Here is a 19,018-nt window from a genome sequence, read left to right on the forward strand (position 1 = left end):
TGTGAGTGCCTTGCTCTACCAGTGGAGCTAGACAGGGAATAGGACCCCTAACCCTGGCAGTGTTGGTGCCTTGCTCCACCAGTGGTGTTGGGGCAGAGAAGTCGAGACGAAGAGAAGCATGACTTGTTGATACATTTATTTGTCCATGGCAGCACATAGAATAATATATTTCTATACATATTGCTAGCTAATGCTGGAACAGAAAGGATGGCAGGAGCATAGAAAATGTTAAGCCACGGTTAATAGTTTACATATGAACAGAAGACAGCATGTCCTACTTTACACCTCGCCTCACTAGATGGCCGCCAGAGGCCAAGACCGCCTCCCACCCCAAGACCGCCTCCCACCCCAAGACCGCCTCCCCCCATGCCAATTCATCACTGATGTCATCCGAAGCGATGCAGAGTAGCGACCCGCGATTAAATCACCGACAGATAAACAACCAGTGATGACATCACCGACCGATAACCGACTGATAATCGACCCGTGATGACATCACCGACCGATAACCGACCCACGATGACATCCCCGACCTATAACCGACCCACAATGACATCACCGACCGATAACCGACTGATATCCGTCCCACGATGACATCACCGACCGATAACCGACTGATATCCGTCCCACGATGACATCATCGACCGATAAACCCCCCAACGAGCGTCATACGGCAACACGCGGACCACACAGACAGTCGGGTGTGACCCCTCGCTACTCCTGAGGACGTGTTCGACAACTCGTCGGTATTTGCGGTGTGCGGTCTACGGTCTGGTATGAAGAGCGGGACAGAATAGAAATGGCGACCATGCAGTAATCCTGTCACATGACAGGCAACGTCGTCAGCAACCTACACCGACCTCGACACAATCGTGAACAAATCCCGACAAAAATCTTTTTGATCGCTCCAAAACGAGAAAAAATATAAAAAACTTCATTTGCAAAATCAGAAACGAGAACCAAAAGAAGCGTTTTTCTATCCGGTTGAGTGAAAGAGTCGACTAAAATAAAGGTTGTAACAGTTTAACTGTGACGGACCTCCAAGATGGCGGCCACAAAACGCAGAGTACGAACGCAACGCATGCCCAAACAAACACGAGTCGCCACGACGACCACGCCTAAACATGCCACACAGGTCAAAACATAACGCCCTCCGGCCTCCCCTGGCGCCCTCAGGATGACCGCCATTTTTGAAACCAATCAGGTCATATAGATTTTATTTACATGTAGTGCAAAGTTGATTAAAAAAAACAAAATGATGATGATTTGACGGTTCACAAACACAAGACAACACATGAGTCTGTTCAGATGATTGCTAAGCTGTGGCAGCGCGGCCGGCTGGACCGGAGCGGAGCGGACCGCGTGGACCACCTGGACCGGAGCGGACCGGAGCGGACCGGAGCGGACCGCGTGGTGGTGAGGGGCCTGCAGTAGACCCGCTGGAGGGGCGGGGTCCGTAGTCCACGTGTGGGCGGGACCTCTCCGTAGCTCACCTGTACAACAGAGAGACGCCAGCGCCGGGCGTAGACTAATCCTCAAGGTGTACCGGGTCAGGTCCGTTTCCAAGGAAACTCTCCGGGAGGGAGGGGCTGGGGGGTGGGGTCCAACAACCGGGGGGAGAAAGTTAAAAAGGGCAGAGCCTTCGTCCTCCGGTCCGAAGTCATCAACGCGGAGCGGCAACGCCCCCGACCGACCAGGGCTCCGCCCCCTCGGAGCGGCGCCCCCAACATTAAAAGGCGATTAGATCGCCGCCGTCGTCAGGTAGAAAAACACAGAGTCCACACGGAGGAGGGAGTGTGAACCGAGACGCTCCCCTCGCTCCGTCTGAGAGAGGCGCCCGGACCCCCCCCCAGACACGCCTTCACCGCCACCAAGGGTTGGTCCGTCCTCAGGCTCCTCCCTCCGCCCGGACCGAGAGCGCCATGAGAACACGCCGAGGACACGCCAAGAACACGGCTCCTCTGGACTCCCGAGATAGGCAGCGCTCAGTCCAACGTCTGCTCTTCATTCCGTCGGTTGAAATGCTTCGTTTGACGAGATGATCAAGAAATACAAATAATCCGCACAGACGAGTGAAAACATAAACTCTACGGAACATGTCCAACGTCGTCTTTGATTCGTATCGATGTCCATCGGGATCCGACCCTTACATGTGCGGACACATCAAATGGAAGATTACTCTCTGTCTGCACCTCTAAGGCCAACTTTAAAAACCCTGTTCCCAATCTCAATAAGTGATTTAAGTGACTTTTCAGTAGAAATCGAAAAACACAAAAAAGGAAAAAAGGATAAAAGGTGCTATTCATGTCGTTATTAAAATAAAAATAAAAAGGAAGATTATTCTGGGTGAATACGCTGTTAATGATTAAATGTCACTGTTAAAATCTGGCCGTTGATATTTATATACATCTATAGATGGAGGAGGAGCCAATCGGACGCCGCGGAGAACCAAGTCTCCGCCTCCGCTCAAGATGGCCGCCACGTCGCATCACAATAAGAAAAGTGTTTACAAAATCCAGGTAATAAAATGTAGTTAATGCTCATTAGCTCGTTACTACACACTTAAATAACACGTCATCGGACACCAGTTTGAAAGGAGCACGTAAGAAAAGAAAGCTAAATTAAAAACCACACGTTTAGATCACATCATCTTGAGCCATGCTCTGAACTGTCCATGATTAGAGGAAGGGGGAAACGCACTGAACTCTGGGTAAATGGGTCCGTTAAATAAAAGATCAAAGAGCTGAACGCTGGATAGGAGGGAGAACAACGTCCTGTTCTCTCCGGACACACGGGGGGTCCGCAATGTTTCAGAGGGGAGGGGCGGGGCTCAGGGAGGAGACTGTTTCATCTCTTGCGGCGGCAGGTGCGCTTGTGGTCGGCGTGCCAGTGCTCCTGCTGGCACTTGATGGAGCAGTAGGACGTGTTCCAGCAGCAGTGGTACATGGCCTCCTCCTCGCAGTTATAGCACTGCAACACAACCACCACACTGTTACACACTGTAACACAACGCTGTTAAACACTGCAACACATCCACCACACTGTTACTCACTGCTACACAACCACCACACAACACTGTTACACACTGCAACACAACCACCACACTGTTACACACTGCGACACAACCACAACACTGTTACACACTGCAACACAACCACCACACTGTTGTTACACACTGCGACACAACCACAACACTGTTACACACTGCAACACAACCACCACACTGCGACACAACCACAACACTGTTACACACTGCAACACAACCACCACACTGCGACACAACCACAACACTGTTACACACTGCAACACAACCACCACACTGTTGTTACACACTGCGACACAACCACAACACTGTTACACACTGCAACACAACCACTACACAACTAGGGCTGAACGATTAATCAAATTCAAATAGTAATCGCGATGTAATAGTGATATGCAAATCGCAAAGGCTGTGAGAAAGTGTTACTGACTGGAAATCAGCAAGATTTATATTTACTTTTCTTTTACAATTCAATAGTTAAATAAATGTTATAATATCAATTCATCTCAACACATTGGCCTTGCCTAAAGGAAAGAGCAGTTTATATGTTGACTGCTTCCAATGTTGTGTTGGTCATACTAAAGAATGATTAATTGCTTTTTTAGTGAATAATACAGAACATAAGGAACTTAATCAATTCAAAATCACATGTTAAATCGCAATCGCAATATTGTTCAAAATAAGAGCAAATTTAATTATTTCCCCAAATCGTTCAGCCCTACACAGCTGTTAACACTGTTATAGCACTGCAACGCAACCAGAGCACACCGCTACATCAAAACCACCACACACTTTTTTAGCACTGCAACACAACCAGGATGACACCTTTAACACTGCCACACGACACAACCAGTGAAACAACGGTGTGGCGTACGAGGCATCCGGAACACACCATTAGCACCGGCCTTAGCCCCAGCCCCAGGCCTTAGCCCCAGCCCCAGGCCTTAGCCCCAGCCCCAGGCCTTAGCCCCAGGCCTTAGCCCCAGGCCTTAGCCCCAGGCCTTAGCCCCAGGCCTTAGCCCCAGGCCTTAGCCCCAGGCCTTAGCCCCAGGCCTTAGCCCCAGGCCCCAGCCCCAGGCCCAGGCCTTAGCCCCACTCACCCACTGCTTCTTCTTGGTCTGGGAGATGAGCTGCTTGTGTTGGGTCACCATCTTCTTCACCTCCTCCACCAGCTCCTCCTTGCACTTCTCCTTCATCTGCTTACACTTCCTGTCCACCTCGCCCTGGGTCACGCCCACCGCCTTGCTGACTGCCTGGCGCTTCTCCTCCTCCATCTCCCCCCGCAGCTGGGAGAGACACCAACCATATCAGAGAGAGACCAACCACATCAGAGAGAGAGACCAACCACATCAGAGAGAGAGAGAGAGACGCCAACCACATCAGAGAGAGAGAGTGACACCAACCACATCAGAGAGAGAGAGTGCCACCAACCACATTACAGAGAGAGACACCAACCACATCAGAGAGACACCAACCACATCAGAGAGAGACCAACCACATCAGAGAGAGAGAGACACACCAACCACATCAGAGAGAGAGAGTGACACCAACCACATCAGAGAGACACCAACCACATCAGAGAGACACCAACCACATCAGAGAGAGACCAACCACATCAGAGAGAGAGTGACACCAACCACATCAGAGAGACACCAACCACATCAGAGAGAGACCAACCACATCAGAGAGAGACCAACCACATCAGAGAGAGAGAGAGAGACGCCAACCACATCAGAGAGAGAGAGAGTGACACCAACCACATCAGAGAGAGAGAGTGCCACCAACCACATTACAGAGAGAGACACCAACCACATCAGAGAGAGACCAACCACATCAGAGAGAGAGAGAGACACCAACCACATCAGAGAGAGAGTGACACCAACCACATTACAGAGAGAGACCAACCACATATCAGAGAGACACCAACCACATCAGAGAGAGACCAACCATATCAGAGAGAGAGAGACACCAACCACATCAGAGAGAGAGAGAGAGAGAGTGACACCAACCACATCAGAGAGACACCAACCACATCAGAGAGACACCAACCACATCAGAGAGAGACCAACCACATCAGAGAGAGAGTGACACCAACCACATCAGAGAGACACCAACCACATCAGAGAGAGACCAACCACATCAGAGAGAGAGACCAACCACATCAGAGAGAGAGAGAGAGAGACGCCAACCACATCAGAGAGAGAGAGAGTGACACCAACCACATCAGAGAGAGACCAACCACATCAGAGAGAGAGAGAGACACCAACCACATCAGAGAGAGAGAGTGACACCAACCACATTACAGAGAGAGACCAACCACATCAGAGAGACACCAACCACATCAGAGAGAGACCAACCACATCAGAGAGAGAGACGCCAACCACATCAGAGAGAGAGAGAGAGAGACACCAACCACATCAGAGAGACCAACCACATCAGAGAGAGACCAACCACATCTTAGAAAGACATCCAACCACATCAGAGAGAGAGACCAACCACATCATAGAAAGAGACCAACCACATCAGAGAGAGAGAGAGAGAGAGAGAGAGAGAGACCAACCACATCAGAAAGAGACCAACCACATCAGAGAGAGAGAGAGACGCCAACCACATCAGAGAGAGTGACACCAACCACATTACAGAGAGACACCAACCACATCAGAGAGAGAGACACCAACCACATCAGAGAGAGACCAACCACATGATCTCACAGACCGACAGACAGACAGACCACTGGAGTAACCTCCCCCAACTCACCCCTCCCTCCCTCCCTCGCCTCACCTTCTCCAGTGCCCCCTCCCCCTCCCCTCACCTTCTCCAGGGCCTCCCTCCCCCTCCCTCCCTCTCCCTCACCTTCTCCAGTGCCCCCTCCCCCTCCCCTCACCTTCTCCAGGGCCTCCCTGACCACCCGCTCCGTCTCCCTCTTGTTGTCGGCCTTCATCATCTCCTTGACGTCGGTGAAGATCTTGGTGTACTTCTCGTGGCAGAGGTTGTGGCAGGCGCCGTCGTTGGCCGTCTGCGTGCCGCGCTGCAGGGTCCGGGGCGGGGCCGCGCCCCCCGGCCCCCCGGGGCCCCGCCGCGTCTGGGTGGACACCGACAGACGCTCCGGGGGCGGGGCCACGCAGGATGAGGCCGGGACCTCCTGCTGGCTGGAGCTCACCGCCTCCATCTCTGGCTCAGGGTCCTGGGGGAGGGGGAGGTGGTGAAGGACGAGTTGGAGGGGGTGACTTAATCTGACTGATGTGTCTTTAGGTGTGTGTGTGTGTGTGTGTGTGTGTGTGTGTGTGTGTGTGTGTGTGTGTGTGTGTGTGTGTGCGTGTGCGTGTGCGTGTGACTCACTGCGGGCTCTTCTTTGGGCTCCACTGCCTGACTGCGACGGCTCTTCTTGGCTTTGGGCTCCTGACATCCTTTGAGCTGTGATGACATCAGCACACAGTCATCCAATGAGGACACAGGGCGCTGAGAGAGGCTACAGGTCATTGGCTCGATGGTGTGTGGTGGACTGGACCGACCCCATGCCGCTCCCTGGGTGCTGGAAGCCAGCATGAGCTGGGCACTAGCGTCACGTGGTAGCTACCAAGTAGAGTCACGTAGCTACGTGATAGCTACCATGTGATGCTAGTGACCAGCTCATGATGGTTCCCAGCTTTGGGATGTTACCATGTGATGCTAGAATATGATGTAAACCTGTGATGCTAATATGTAATACTAAAGCGTGATGTTACCGTGTGATGCTAATATGTGATGCTAATGCGTGATTTTACCATGTGATGTTGCCATGTGATGTTGCCCTGTGATGCTACCCTGTGATGCTGAAGCGTGGTGTTACCATGTGATTTTACCATGTGATGTTGCCATGTGGTGTTACCATGTGATGCTAAAGCCTGGTGGTTCTCCACAGTGAACTCACATGTCTGATCTGCTCGTTGCTGGTGGAGGAGATGCTGGACTCCGCCTCGTCCGTCCTCTCCGTCCTCGCTCCACCCCCTCCACCACCTCCAGCTCCTCCTCCTCCTCCTCCTCCACCGCTCTCCTCCTGACCAGCCGTCTGCCTCAGGCCCCCCTGCCTCTGCTTCTTCTCCTGGCCTCTCTTCTCCTCCTCCTCTTCGTCCTCCTCTTCCTCCACCTCCTCCACGTCCTCCACGTCCTCCGGCTCCTCCTCCAGGTCCTGTGCCGGCGGGCCGCCCTCCTCCTCCTCCACCTCCTCCACCTTGGTCTTCCAGTAGCGCCCCTCGCGCAGGAAGCGCTGGTAGAGCTGCAGCTCTTCGCAGGCCTTCTTCCAGCCGTTGCTGCGCTTCACCTGCAGCTGCTGCACGCTCACCTTGATGTCCTGGATGTTGTCCGCCGGGATCCATGCCCTGCTCCCATTGGTCGAGAGGGACGGGGGGGAAATTTAGCCCCCCGGGTGCTAGCAGGAACCGGAGCCGGACCGTCAGCAGCTCTGGGAACGCTGGACCCGGGCTGGCTGCGTTCGGCTAGCTCTGGTCCCCGCTAGCCTTCTAGCTACACTGGGCTAATGGCTACCTCTGGGCCCCACTAGCACTTCTAGCTAATGGCTACCTCTGGTTACAGCTAGCCTTCTAGCTACACTGGGCTAATGGCTACCTCTGGTTACAGCTAGCGTTCTATCTATGCTGGGCTAATGGCTAGCTCTGGTTACAGCCAGCCTTCTAGCTACACTGGGCTCATGGCTGCCTCTGGTTACAGCTAGCCTTCTAGCTAAACTGGGCTCATGGCTACCTCTGGTTATAGCTAGCATTCTAGCTACACCGGACTAATGGCTACCACTGATTACAGCTATTCTTCAATATTTTCAAGAGGAATCTTTCTAGAGCCTTCCCATGTGTACATTTGATTCTGAACGACCCAAACGTCAACCAACGATTTATATTATTGTGATTTTTATAAACAATGAGCACCCCTCGCATACTTGAGAAGGTGTGTATGCTAACTAGCACTCTACTAGCATGTTTTAAAACAGCAACTGATAACAAGTTCTTTGCTTAGAAACAGTATGTTAGCAATAAAAATCAAGGTTAACAACAGGCTATGCTAACTAGCGTTCTGCTAGCCACGCGCTAACCATGGTGCTAACCTCTGGTGCTGGTGGCCGAAGAAGCGGACGTCCACCTGGTTGTCCTCGCGCTGCAACACCTTGGCCGGCCAGTAGCCGAACCCCTTCATCTTGGCCCACACCACCTCATGGACCGGGCTCTGCAGAGGAAACCCCTAGCGTTAGCATCTCTTTAAACCTAGCGCTAGCGTCTGCTTCAACCTAGTGTTAGCGCCTGCTTCAACCTAGTGTTAGCGTCTGCTTCAACCTAGTGTTAGCGTCTGCTTCAACCTAGTGTTAGCGTCTGCTTCAACCTAGTGTTAGCGTCTGCTTCAACCTAGTGTTAGCGTCTGCTTCAACCTAGTGTTAGCGTCTGCTTCAACCTAGTGTTAGCGTCTGCTTCAACCTAGTGTTAGCGTCTGCCTCCCTTTGGCGTCTGTGTGTACTGAGGGTCAGGGTGTGTGTGTGCGCAGGCCTGTTCTAAAAAATAGCACAACTCATTCATGAACAACTCTTTCCCACCCTTTTTAAGTCATTGTTGATAATTATTGTGAGAAATCATTAACATGATCAGTAGATGAGTCTCATTAATCATTAATAATAATATATAACTAAAGGCAAACTGAGCAAATTTGTTATTTCAGAAGAGTGTATCAAACTGGGTGCCCTTCTTTTGACTCAGTGCCCATGAAGTAGTTCTCAGGTTCAAAAAGGTTGGTGAGCCCTGGTCTACCTCAACCTAGCATCTGCTTCAACCTAGCGTTAGCGTCTGCCTCCCTTTGGCGACCATGGGTGTGTCTGTGTGTACTGAGGGTCAAGGTGTGTGCACACACACACAGAGAGAGAGAGAGAGAGAGAGAGAGAGAGTCAGGGCGGGTACTCACACAGGGGTAGCAGAACCAGTTGTCCGGCCGGGCGTTTGACAGGTAGAAGCAGTTCTTACACAACATCAACTCATTCAGCTAGAATGAGTTGGGGGAGAGGGAGGGAGGAGAGAAGAGAGAGATGTATCAGACAGAGCACTGCCTCAAGAGACGGGTCGTAGTGTGCAACATCGGCTCCAGCCTACTGCTCTATAAGGTCAGTGGGAGAGCTGTACCTCGTGACAAGTGTCGCTGTAGAGCAGCCGGGCGATCTCAGCCTGGTCGCTGTGCACTGCAACACACACACACACACACACACACACACTAAAGTAAGCCCGCGTCCACAGTGCACAACACACCACTGGTACTCAGACAGTAGAGGCTCCTGCCCACCTCCGAACAAGATGGCCGTGTTGTGGACGATCTGCTGGGCGTCCGCCTTGAACTCCTCGAAGTTCTTGTAGCGCCCCTCAGACAGGTTCTGACACACACACACACACACACACTTAGTAACAGTTCATTGACCTTGTTCCACCTGGTTACAGTGAGGTGTAACAAAGTAGTCGTGTAAAAGTGAGGGTGTTCAGTGTAGTTGTGTAGTTGTGTAACAGTGTAGCAGTGTAGTTGTGTAGCAGTGCAACAGTGTAGCAGTGTAGTTGTGTAACAGTGTAGTGAAATTGTAACTGTGTAGCATTGTAGTTGTGTAGCAGTGTAGTTATGTGGCGGTGTAGTTGTGTAGTAGTGTTATTGTGTAGCAGTGTAGTTGTGTAGCGGTACCTCCTGTATGTTGGTGACGTCCAGGGCCGTGTGGATCAGCCGTTTGTACATTGGGTGTTTGGTGTCTTTCCCCTTCTTATTCAGATCCACCGCCTGGAGGGAGGGAGGGGGGAGGAGGGGGGGAGAGAGGGAGGGAGAGACGCCCATAAATGTACTGCTTGATTTTATAATGGGCCAGAGATCCACTTTTTTTTTTTTTTTTTAATTGAACGTTTTAGACGTGGTAACAACGTCTTCAACATCATAACCGGCCGTCAGAGAACAAGTTTGAGAGGGTCTCACTCTGCTCCCAACACAGGGAGGGTTTTATTTCCATTTCACCGCACGCGTGTGTGTGTGTGTGTGCTCACCCTCTCCTTCATGCGCGTGACGATGAAGCGCAGATATCTACACATCTCCTGTTTACTCAGAATCTTCTTTTTACTGCCCTGCACACAGACAGGTCAGAGAGAGACAGGTCAGAGACAGTTACTAGACAGACAGCTAACAGACAGGTCAGGGAGACAGGTGAGAGACAGACAGGCGGTACCCTGCAGACGAGGCAGTGCCACTGGGTGTGGGGGTCCCTGGTCTTGTCCGTCTCCCCCAGACACTTGAGGTGGTAGACCCTGAAGCAGCCGTCACAGGACACCACCTCCCCCGGCAGGTGGCACTGGAAGCAGTACCAGTCATGGTCCTCAGCCTCCCAGTCCTGCACACACACACACACACACACACACACACACACACTGAGTCAACCCCCCACCGACGCCCTGACCTCTGGCTGAAACTGTGACACACAGAAACACAGTTAAGTCTAACACGCACACACTAAAGTGCAACACAAAACACACCTATGAAAGGTCAATGATTGCGTAAGTTGTGTTTAAAATCGGTGGTTCAAGTGAAATCACGCCTCAACCACGCACACAAGGACAAATATACACATTTATATATATATATATATATATATATATATATATATATATATATATATATATATATATATATATATATATATATATATATAACCACATTAATCACACACACTAGGAAAATATACAGCAATATAACACCCCCCCCCCCCCCCCGGGGTGACCAGACAATGATGTCTTCACCTCCCGTCTCCAGCCAGGCGGCCCGCCGGTCAGGTGACTCAGGTCAGGTGACTCAGGTCAGGTGACCCGCCGACACTGTGCCAACATGTCTTTGGTGACCCAGGTTTGATTCATCTCAACCGGCCACGCCCCCGGCCACCACCCAACACTCACTCTGACTACCACTACTACTTGGATTAAACACACTGGTCCAACATTCAGCCAGTCAACCAGTCAGTCAGGAGGGTGTAAACGGCCTTACCTTGCTGCCCTCTGCCTTGGGTTCCTGTGGTTACAAGAGAGATAACACAAGGGTTAACCGAACCTCATGGTGCACTGTGTGTGTTTCTCTGCATGCGTGTTTGTTTGTGTGTGTGGCACACACACAAACACACACAGAAACGCACATGCATGCAGAGAAACACACACAAGCACACAGTGTGCGCTTGTGTGTGTTTCTCTGCATGCATGTGCGTTTCTGTGTGTGTGTGTTTCCCTGCATGTCTGTGTGTTTCTGTGTGTGCGTGGCGGGGGTCTCACCATCTCGTCCCCGGGCAGCCAGTAGCCCTCCTGCTCTATGCCGGCCTTGGAGCCCTTGCAGCCCACGGTGAGGGTCTCCACCACCAGCCCGTCCTTCACCGCCAGGCTGAGCTGCCGGCCCGTCTCCTTGGGGTGCATCCCGAACACCCGGCTCAGGTACCTGCAGGGAGACAGCGCTGAGTGGAGGGGAGGCAGGACACCCCCCCAGGCCCCTCTCTCTCTCTCTCTCTCTCTCTCTCTCTCTCTCTCTCTCTCTCTCTCTCTCTCTCTCTCTCTCTCTCTCTCTCTCTCTCTCTCTCTCTCTCTCTCTCTCTCTCTCTCTCTCTCTCTCTCTCTCTCTCTCTCTCTCTCTCTCTCTCTCTCTCTCTCTCTCTCAGAGGGTGATTCAAGGTTCCGCGGCACCCTCCGTTGCCGTGACAACAGCCACCCAGACAGCGGGGAGAGTGCAGCCAGCCGGCGAGGTGGGCCGCAGACTAGCGGCCCGCCGAGCGCTTTGTTCACCGGTGATCCATAATCAATCATCCGCACCCCCACACAAGACCCCCGTTATCCTCACCAAGGGTATGGAGTGAGGATTCACCCTCCACGGGATCACCCCCTCACAAACATCTCGTGTCACATTCGCACAAAGGCTGTCTGAGAACCGCTGTGTCAAGGGTTCAGTGAGCAAGGCACCAACACCCCACATGATGGTCGGCTGGCAGTGAAGGCATGTTGGTGTGTGGGTTTGCGATGAATGGGTGAATGTGAACGTTAACCTATTTCACCACCAGCGTGGAAGACCTTTACATGATCAGAGGGACATCATTCTCCCTCAATCTGTTTGATTGACAGATCAGCCCCTCGGTACACACAACTGGGGGGGGGGGGGGGGGGGGGGTAGGCATCTGTCCATCATACATGCGGGAGGACACGCCCACATTTCTGTCCCCCGGGGGCAGGTTATGAACCGGCTCAGAATCACACCTGGTGTTGGTGGTGTAGTTGGTGTTGGTGGTGTTGATGGTGGTTGTGCTGGTGGCGGAGTTGGTGGTGCTGTTGGTGTTGGAGTAGGTGGTTTAGGTGGGGTTGGTGGTGGGGGTGCTGGGGCTGTTGGGGCTGTTGGGGGAGTAGGTGGTGTTGTTGCTGTTGCTGGTGGCGTTGGTGGTTGTAGTGAGGGTGGCGGTGGTGGTGGTGGTGTTGGTGCTGCTGGTGGTGTTGGTGGTTGTAGTGAGGGTGGCGGTGGTGGTGGTGGTGTTGGTGCTGCTGGTGGGGTTGGTGGTTGTAGTGAGGGTGGCGGTGGTGGTGGTGGTGTTGGTGCTGCTGGTGGGGTTGGTGGTTGTAGTGAGGGTGGTGGTGGTGGTGGTGTTGCTGGTGTTGGTGCTGCTGGTGGTGTTGGTGGTTCTAGTGAGGGTGGTGGTGATGGTGTTGGTGGTTCTAGTGAGGGTGGTGGTGATGGTGTTGCCGTTGGTGGTGGCGGTAGCAGAGGTTGTGTTGCTGGTGTTATGACGTTGGTGGTGTTGGTGGTGGACCAGGGCCGATGCAGTGGTGGGTGGGGGCTTACTTGGAGATGCGGTCCATGTTGGCGATCTGCTTCTGGTTGCGGATGACCTCAATGGCGGCCCACACGTACTGGACCACCTTGGGGTCCGCCTGCCGCTTCCTCACCGCCCGCGACATCACTTCCTTATTCATCTGAGCTGCAGCAGGACACAAAGCCCAGCTAGCGTTAGCTCTGCCGACGGGAACAAGCACGCTAGGGTACGCAGCACACTGGGGTATTATGTTAGGATACATAGTACCCTGGGATACATAGCATGCTAGGATACCAGCATGTTAATATACAAAGCATGCATGTTAATATACAAAGCACGATAGAGCTAGAAGCTTGATTATACTAGTTTTGTGATCATTTGACGCTAAAATCGAAATCACAATCAAATCCGATTAATCCACCAGCCCTACATTGCAGGCTGGTGGATACATAGAACAGCAGGGAATGTAGCTCACCAGGAAAGATAGCATGCTGGAACATAGCCCACTAGGTATTAAGCATGCTAGATACATAGCTTGATAGGGAACATAACATGCAATGGTACATAGTTGCCCATATCGATTCATCAATGCACTGGAATTTATTTGTTCTCAATTCAATATCGATTCAGAATTTCCATTAAAAAAAGAAAAGAAAAGAAAAAGAAACATACTCAGTCATTGTAATCTGGCAGCGAGTATGCCTAAATGAACATGCCCTTTTACATTTGTCCATGTTATGATCATTACTTTTATGCTGCAAGTTTAGCCCAGGAACAGTACTATACAATGTTGTATTCCCTTTTTGCTAGGGCCTAAAAAAAAAAAAAGTTTGGTTCCTGTTGGTTGTCAGTTGAGGTCATGGGTAGGTAGGGAATTTATTTTATTTTTGTATTTTATTTTTTCCAGCGGCAGCGAATGATAGGTAGGTTGTTTTCATTTAAAAACGAGAAAATTCGCTCATCCTTGTACAGAATGAAGAGGTGCTGTACCAAAACGTAATTATAGCTTGCATCCAAAAAAAAAAAAAGGCCTAGTTAAAGCACGACGAAATGGTTAATTAATTTTTAAATGGTTAATTCTAAATAATATTTAGGTATTTTTGTCATCTGCACGCATTATCGAATCGATATCGAAGCAATTGGATCAAAATCAAATCAAAATCAAATCAATTCAAGACCTAAAGAATCGAATTTAATTTAATTGTGAGGTACCTGGCAATACCCAGCCCTAGTACTACCTACCTAGTGCTCTAGGATACCTCAAACCACATAAATGACATTTAAATTACACCAACCAAGCCGAGTCTAACAGCTAGAGCCAGAAGTATCCTGAGACAGAGGGAGAGGGAGGGCGAGCGACCTCATTGTTTTCTACGTTTAAAGACCTCCCCGGTAGTTCCACTCCACATGGACCCGCCAAAACATCGAAGGGCTTCTAATTGGTCCACCTGTACAGAACGAGGCCCCCCGGGGGACGACCGCCTGAGCCGGTGGATTCACCCAGAGCCCTCCAGGAGCCTCCAGAGGCCTGCCGCCTGTCGCTGCCCCGGGCCCTACTCCGTCTGCACTTTAAACTCTAATCCAAGGTTTACCTCAGTTGTTGGTTTCATAAATCTGCACCACGGCAGAACCCATCATAATCCCCCAGGTTTAATACCCCCGGAGACCGGCCAACACGCACGCTGAAGGAGGCCTCAGGGGGCTAGGGGGGGCCTCAGGGGGCTAGGGGGGGCCTCAGGGGGCTAGTGGAGGCCTCAGGGGGCTAGTGGAGGCCCCAGGGTGCTAGTGGGGGCCCCAGGGTGCTAGTGGAGGCCCCAGGGTGCTAGTGGAGGCCTCAGGGGGTTTAGTTGAGGTCTCAGGGGGCTAGTGGAGGCCGAGGGTGCAAGTGGAGGAACCAGGGTGCTAGTGAACCCACCCTGAGCCTGTTAGGTACCCACCCTGAGCCTGTTAGGAACCCACCCTGAGCCTGTTAGGAACCCACCCTGAGCCTGTTAGGAACCCACCCAGAGTCTGTTAGGAAGTATAGGAACCCACCCTGAGCCTGTTAGGAACCCACCCTGAGCCTGTTAGGAACCCACCCTGAGCCTGTTAGGAACCCACCCTGAGCCTGTTAGGAACCCACCCTGAGCCTGTTAGGAACCCACCCTGAGCCTGTTGAGCCCGTTAGGAACCCACCCAGAGTCTGTTAGGAACCCACCCTGAGCCTGTTGAGCCTGTTAGGAACCCATCCAGAGTCTGTTAGGAACCCACCCTGAGTCTCTTAGGAACCCACCCTGAGCCTGTTCGGAACCCACCCTGAGCCTGTTAGGAGGTATAGCTCAACATAAAGGCTGCGATCCATTCAGGGTGAGACATGTGTGATGGACCTGTTGTGTGTCACATTCCATCACATCCCTTCAGTCTTCAGTCCATCAGCAGGCGCTCTGATACAGAGAGACTGGCAGCACATGTGACCTGCTCAGAGGAGCAGCTAGGGGTTAGGGCCGCCTGCTCAGGGAGTCGGTGATGAGCCCCAGGACCTTTAGGCTGGGCGTACGCAGATTAACAGCAATCAAAATGCTGTTGGTCCCTAACCCCTCATGATCCTCGCTGGGCGTATGATAACATGCACGGCCAGCTGTCCATCGCCGGACACACGGACGGGATCCCTCCGACCGTCATGACATCTGCATTCTGTATCCCCCGCCAAGCAAGCGGCGCTCCTGGTATCCAGCGTGGGTGTTGATGCAGGACACCAGCCACCTGACTACCACCAGACTACCACCAGACTACCACCAGCCCCCAGACTACCACCAGACTACCACCAGACTACCACTAGCCCCCAGACTACCACTAGCCCCCAGACTACCACCAGACTACCACCAGACTACCACTAGCCCCCAGACTACCACCAGACTACCACTACCACCAGACTACCACCAGACTACCACCAGACTACCACTAGCCCCCAGACTACCACTAGCCCCCAGACTACCACCAGACTACCACCAGACTACCACTAGCCCCCAGACTACCACCAGACTACCACTACCACCAGACTACCACCAGACTACCACTACCACCAGACTACCACCAGACTACCACCAGACTACCACTAGCCCCCAGACTACCACCAGACTACCACCAGACTACCACCAGACTACCACTAGCCCCCAGACTACCACTAGCCCCCAGACTACCACCAGACTACCACTAGCCCCCAGACTACCACCAGACTACCACCAGACTACCACTAGCCCCCAGACTACCACCAGACTACCACTAGCCCCCAGACTACCACCAGACTACCACTAGCCCCCAGACTACCACCAGACTACCAGCAGACTACCACTAGCCCCCAGACTACCACCAGACTACCACCAGATTACCTCCAGACTACCGTCAGATTACCACCAAACCACCACCAGTCCCCAGACCACCTCCAGACTACCACCAGACTGCCACCAGCCCCCAGACTACCACCAGACTGCCACCAGCCCCCAGACTACCACCAGACTAACAACAGCCTCTAGACTACCACCAGCCCCCAGACTACCACCAGACTACCACTAGCCCCCAGACTACCACCAGACTAACAACAGCCTCTAGACTACCACCAGCCCCCAGACTACCACCAGCACCCTCCTCACCCAGACTAACACCAGACTACCCCCAGCCCGCCCCCCTCAGACTACCCGCAGCCCAACCCCCGACAGCAGCTAGAGTCACCCCCGCCCCTGCAGCCCACCCCGCAGTGTGACACTAAAAGCTGTCATGACAACTAATTACGAAGCTGCGGGCTCATATGCCAATTAGGCAAGGTGTGATCCGGCGGGGCCAATCATCAACACAGGCCGCACCGCGCGCCCTCCTCACCTGGTGTGCCCGCGAGGAGGACAGGTGAAGGTAAATAGTCGGCTAGGGTGAAGACCCTTTAGCGCGGGCATCCCGCCTGTTGACGTCACTGACCGCTGACAGCGCGGCGGCCTTTCATAAAGGACGTGTTGTTGCATCCAAGTGCAGCACAACGTACACAAACACGAACGTGGTTCCGATGAAAGCCCGCATTTTAGCGGGCTATTGCTTTTTCTCCCCAACAAAAGGAGCAGAAAGGCCCCGTCAGCTACGGTTAGCACACCGTAGCCTACATCATAGCGAGAAGCGCCACACACAAAGCTCGAACGCGTCGCTTCGTTATTTCAAGAACTTCAACACGAAGTTCGGATGAGACGATCCGCGGGGTTCTGGAGCTCCGGGTCTCAGCCCGGGGGACTGTTGGGGGGGCTAGTCAGCTAGCGGGCTAGGCTAAGCTAGATGTAGCCGCTAGCAGTGTCTGACACGTCCCCCTCAGCCCGCAAGTCAGCATCCCGGGTTAACCAGAGTTAAGGTAAATTAAGGTTAAGGTAGTAAAACAGTACTCACTAGAACACGACGACACGGAGAAAGCCCGCCACGGGGACACGCGCCGCGCTAACGAGGCTAGCAGCTAGCGGCTAGCAGCTACTGGTTTGTTTTGGTGTGCGCCATGTTGCCTCTCCTCAGCCCTCCACCAGCCTGTCACGGAGCGGGTTGTGAACGCGTGGTTAACGCGCTGTGACGGGGTGAGGGCGGAGACTCACCGGGGCGGCGGCGCTACTGAAACACACACGGCGGGAGGATCCACAGGGCGGTGGGGCGCCTCGCAGCCGGGTATCCGTGGTGGATCAGCGGGACGAGGGTCGGGTCTGACGGGGAGGTAAACACCAGGAGGAGGGCTCAGGAGGAGGGCTTAGGAGGAGGAGGACAACTCATGAGGAGCACCACTCAGGAGGAGGAGGAGGACCGCTCAGGAGGAGGGAGACCGCTCAGGAGGAGGACGAGGAGGTGGAGGACCACTCTGAAAATCCCCTCCTGGATGTGGATCTGGTTCCTCTCCTCCTCTTCTGACCTCCTCTGCTCTATATCTCTGTTTATCTGATGAATTTATTACCATTAATATGAACAATTTTTTATTATTATCAGATCATTAGAACAATGATTTTGGTCGTTATATATCATGGTATGTGTGTTATTGTTAGAAGTTATTGTGTCTGTCAGACAGTAACAATCCGGACAGTACTATGAATTTACAATTCAAATGTACATTGAAATAAAACTAAATGAACTGAATACAACTCTAATATAAGGACCCATGTCGAAAGATTTGCATTTACGCATCTTATTTGGATTATGCATATTGTTTTGAGAAGGATTAATTGTGGACCGTTACGATTGACCAACAGCAAAGACCTTGTATGTGTCATCAAGATAACAGTTGATATTTGAGCGATTACTGAGGTTCATATCAAACAGATCACACAAACACACACACACACACACACACACACACACACACACACACACACACACACACACACACACACACACACACACACACACACACACACACACAACAGCAACTTAAAAGTGTTTAAAAGTTCCCCAACTTCCAGAAGGGATGATGTGACTGAGGCCTGCTGGGGAGGGTGGGAGATGCAGCCAAACTGTCACGCCAGGCAGCCAGTTGGCCTAGAGATCGCTAATGTTTATATTTATTACTGAATTATTCTGTATATTTATAGTTCTGTGTCATCAATCTATGAACTCAATTAACGCATTGATCAAAAGCACAACCACGAATTACACATGAAAGGAGGGTAGGTAGAAATTTCTACTATCAATTGTCGACCTAAAGATTATTTAAAGATGCTTGAAATATGGAACGACAATGCACACGAATATTGCTTCGTTTCTTCGTTTATAAGTAAGTAATTGACGAATTCGCAGCAATTATGAATGAAGTGATAATAAATGAGTTTGAAATGCATTAAATGTGACTTACAAATACCAACCACTAGATGGTGGAAGAGTTCCACTCAACGGGACGGTCACGGGAAGACGAGAAGGCGAAGTGGAGAACGAGGTTTGTCTCGCCTAGTTTGGTAGTAATTAATTCAAGATAAAAAAAAGAATTAGAAATATTCCACCTAACCTAACCTTGTCTGAGGGCTACTTAGGGCCATTCTAATTTAACTTATTTTACACATTGGGAAATAAATGTAACCGCAACTTATGAGCAGAACCCTTAAGCGTCTAATGTTCTCCTCACACGAGGCTCCACAGGAGAAGGAGATGAAGGGAGCAGCAGATACACT

General features: G+C 51.9%; 1 protein-coding gene across 5 annotated transcripts; it reads right to left on the reverse strand.

Moving 5' to 3' along the window:
- Positions 1-121: 121 nt before the first annotated feature.
- Positions 122-17,617, reverse strand: zmynd11 (zinc finger, MYND-type containing 11). 5 transcript variants are annotated; one of them, XR_009526933.1, is made up of 17 exons: positions 17,268-17,456; positions 12,896-13,031; positions 11,353-11,512; positions 11,075-11,098; positions 10,266-10,427; positions 10,087-10,164; positions 9,737-9,829; positions 9,353-9,440; positions 9,196-9,251; positions 8,981-9,058; positions 8,138-8,257; positions 6,954-7,406; positions 6,383-6,457; positions 5,928-6,227; positions 4,144-4,329; positions 605-2,970; positions 122-533 (listed from the first exon to the last, which is right to left on the reverse strand). XR_009526933.1 is itself a non-coding variant. In XM_060058733.1 (16 exons), the coding sequence occupies exons 2-16, from the start codon at positions 13,024-13,026 to the stop codon at positions 2,848-2,850; spliced, it is 2,127 nt and encodes a 708-aa protein (XP_059914716.1). In that variant the 5' UTR covers positions 13,027-13,031; positions 17,465-17,617; the 3' UTR covers positions 122-2,847. The 5 variants fall into 5 exon arrangements, 4 of the variants coding, with proteins under 4 accessions (XP_059914716.1, XP_059914717.1, XP_059914718.1 ...); XM_060058733.1 differs by lacking the exon at positions 17,268-17,456 and adding an exon at positions 17,465-17,617 and having other exon boundaries at positions 122-2,970; XM_060058734.1 differs by having other exon boundaries at positions 122-2,970; positions 12,896-13,026; positions 17,268-17,457.
- Between the last annotated feature and the right edge of the window lie 1,401 nt (positions 17,618-19,018).

Source organism: Gadus macrocephalus, chromosome 8 (assembly GCF_031168955.1).
Source record: "Gadus macrocephalus chromosome 8, ASM3116895v1".
Lineage (NCBI taxonomy): Eukaryota > Metazoa > Chordata > Actinopteri > Gadiformes > Gadidae > Gadus > Gadus macrocephalus.

Bases quoted from the DNA above. Each gene is read 5' to 3' on its own strand.
- zmynd11 (XM_060058733.1), bottom strand. From the start codon at position 13,026: ATGAATAAGGAAGTGATGTCGCGGGCGGTGAGGAAGCGGCAGGCGGAC. The intron at 10,428-11,074 runs GTAAGGCCGTTT...GTGTGTGTGCAG, and splicing joins CCAAGGCAGAGGGCAGCAAG to GACTGGGAGGCTGAGGACCA. The intron at 9,441-9,736 runs GTACCGCTACAC...TGTGTGTGTCAG, and splicing joins ACGTCACCAACATACAGGAG to AACCTGTCTGAGGGGCGCTA.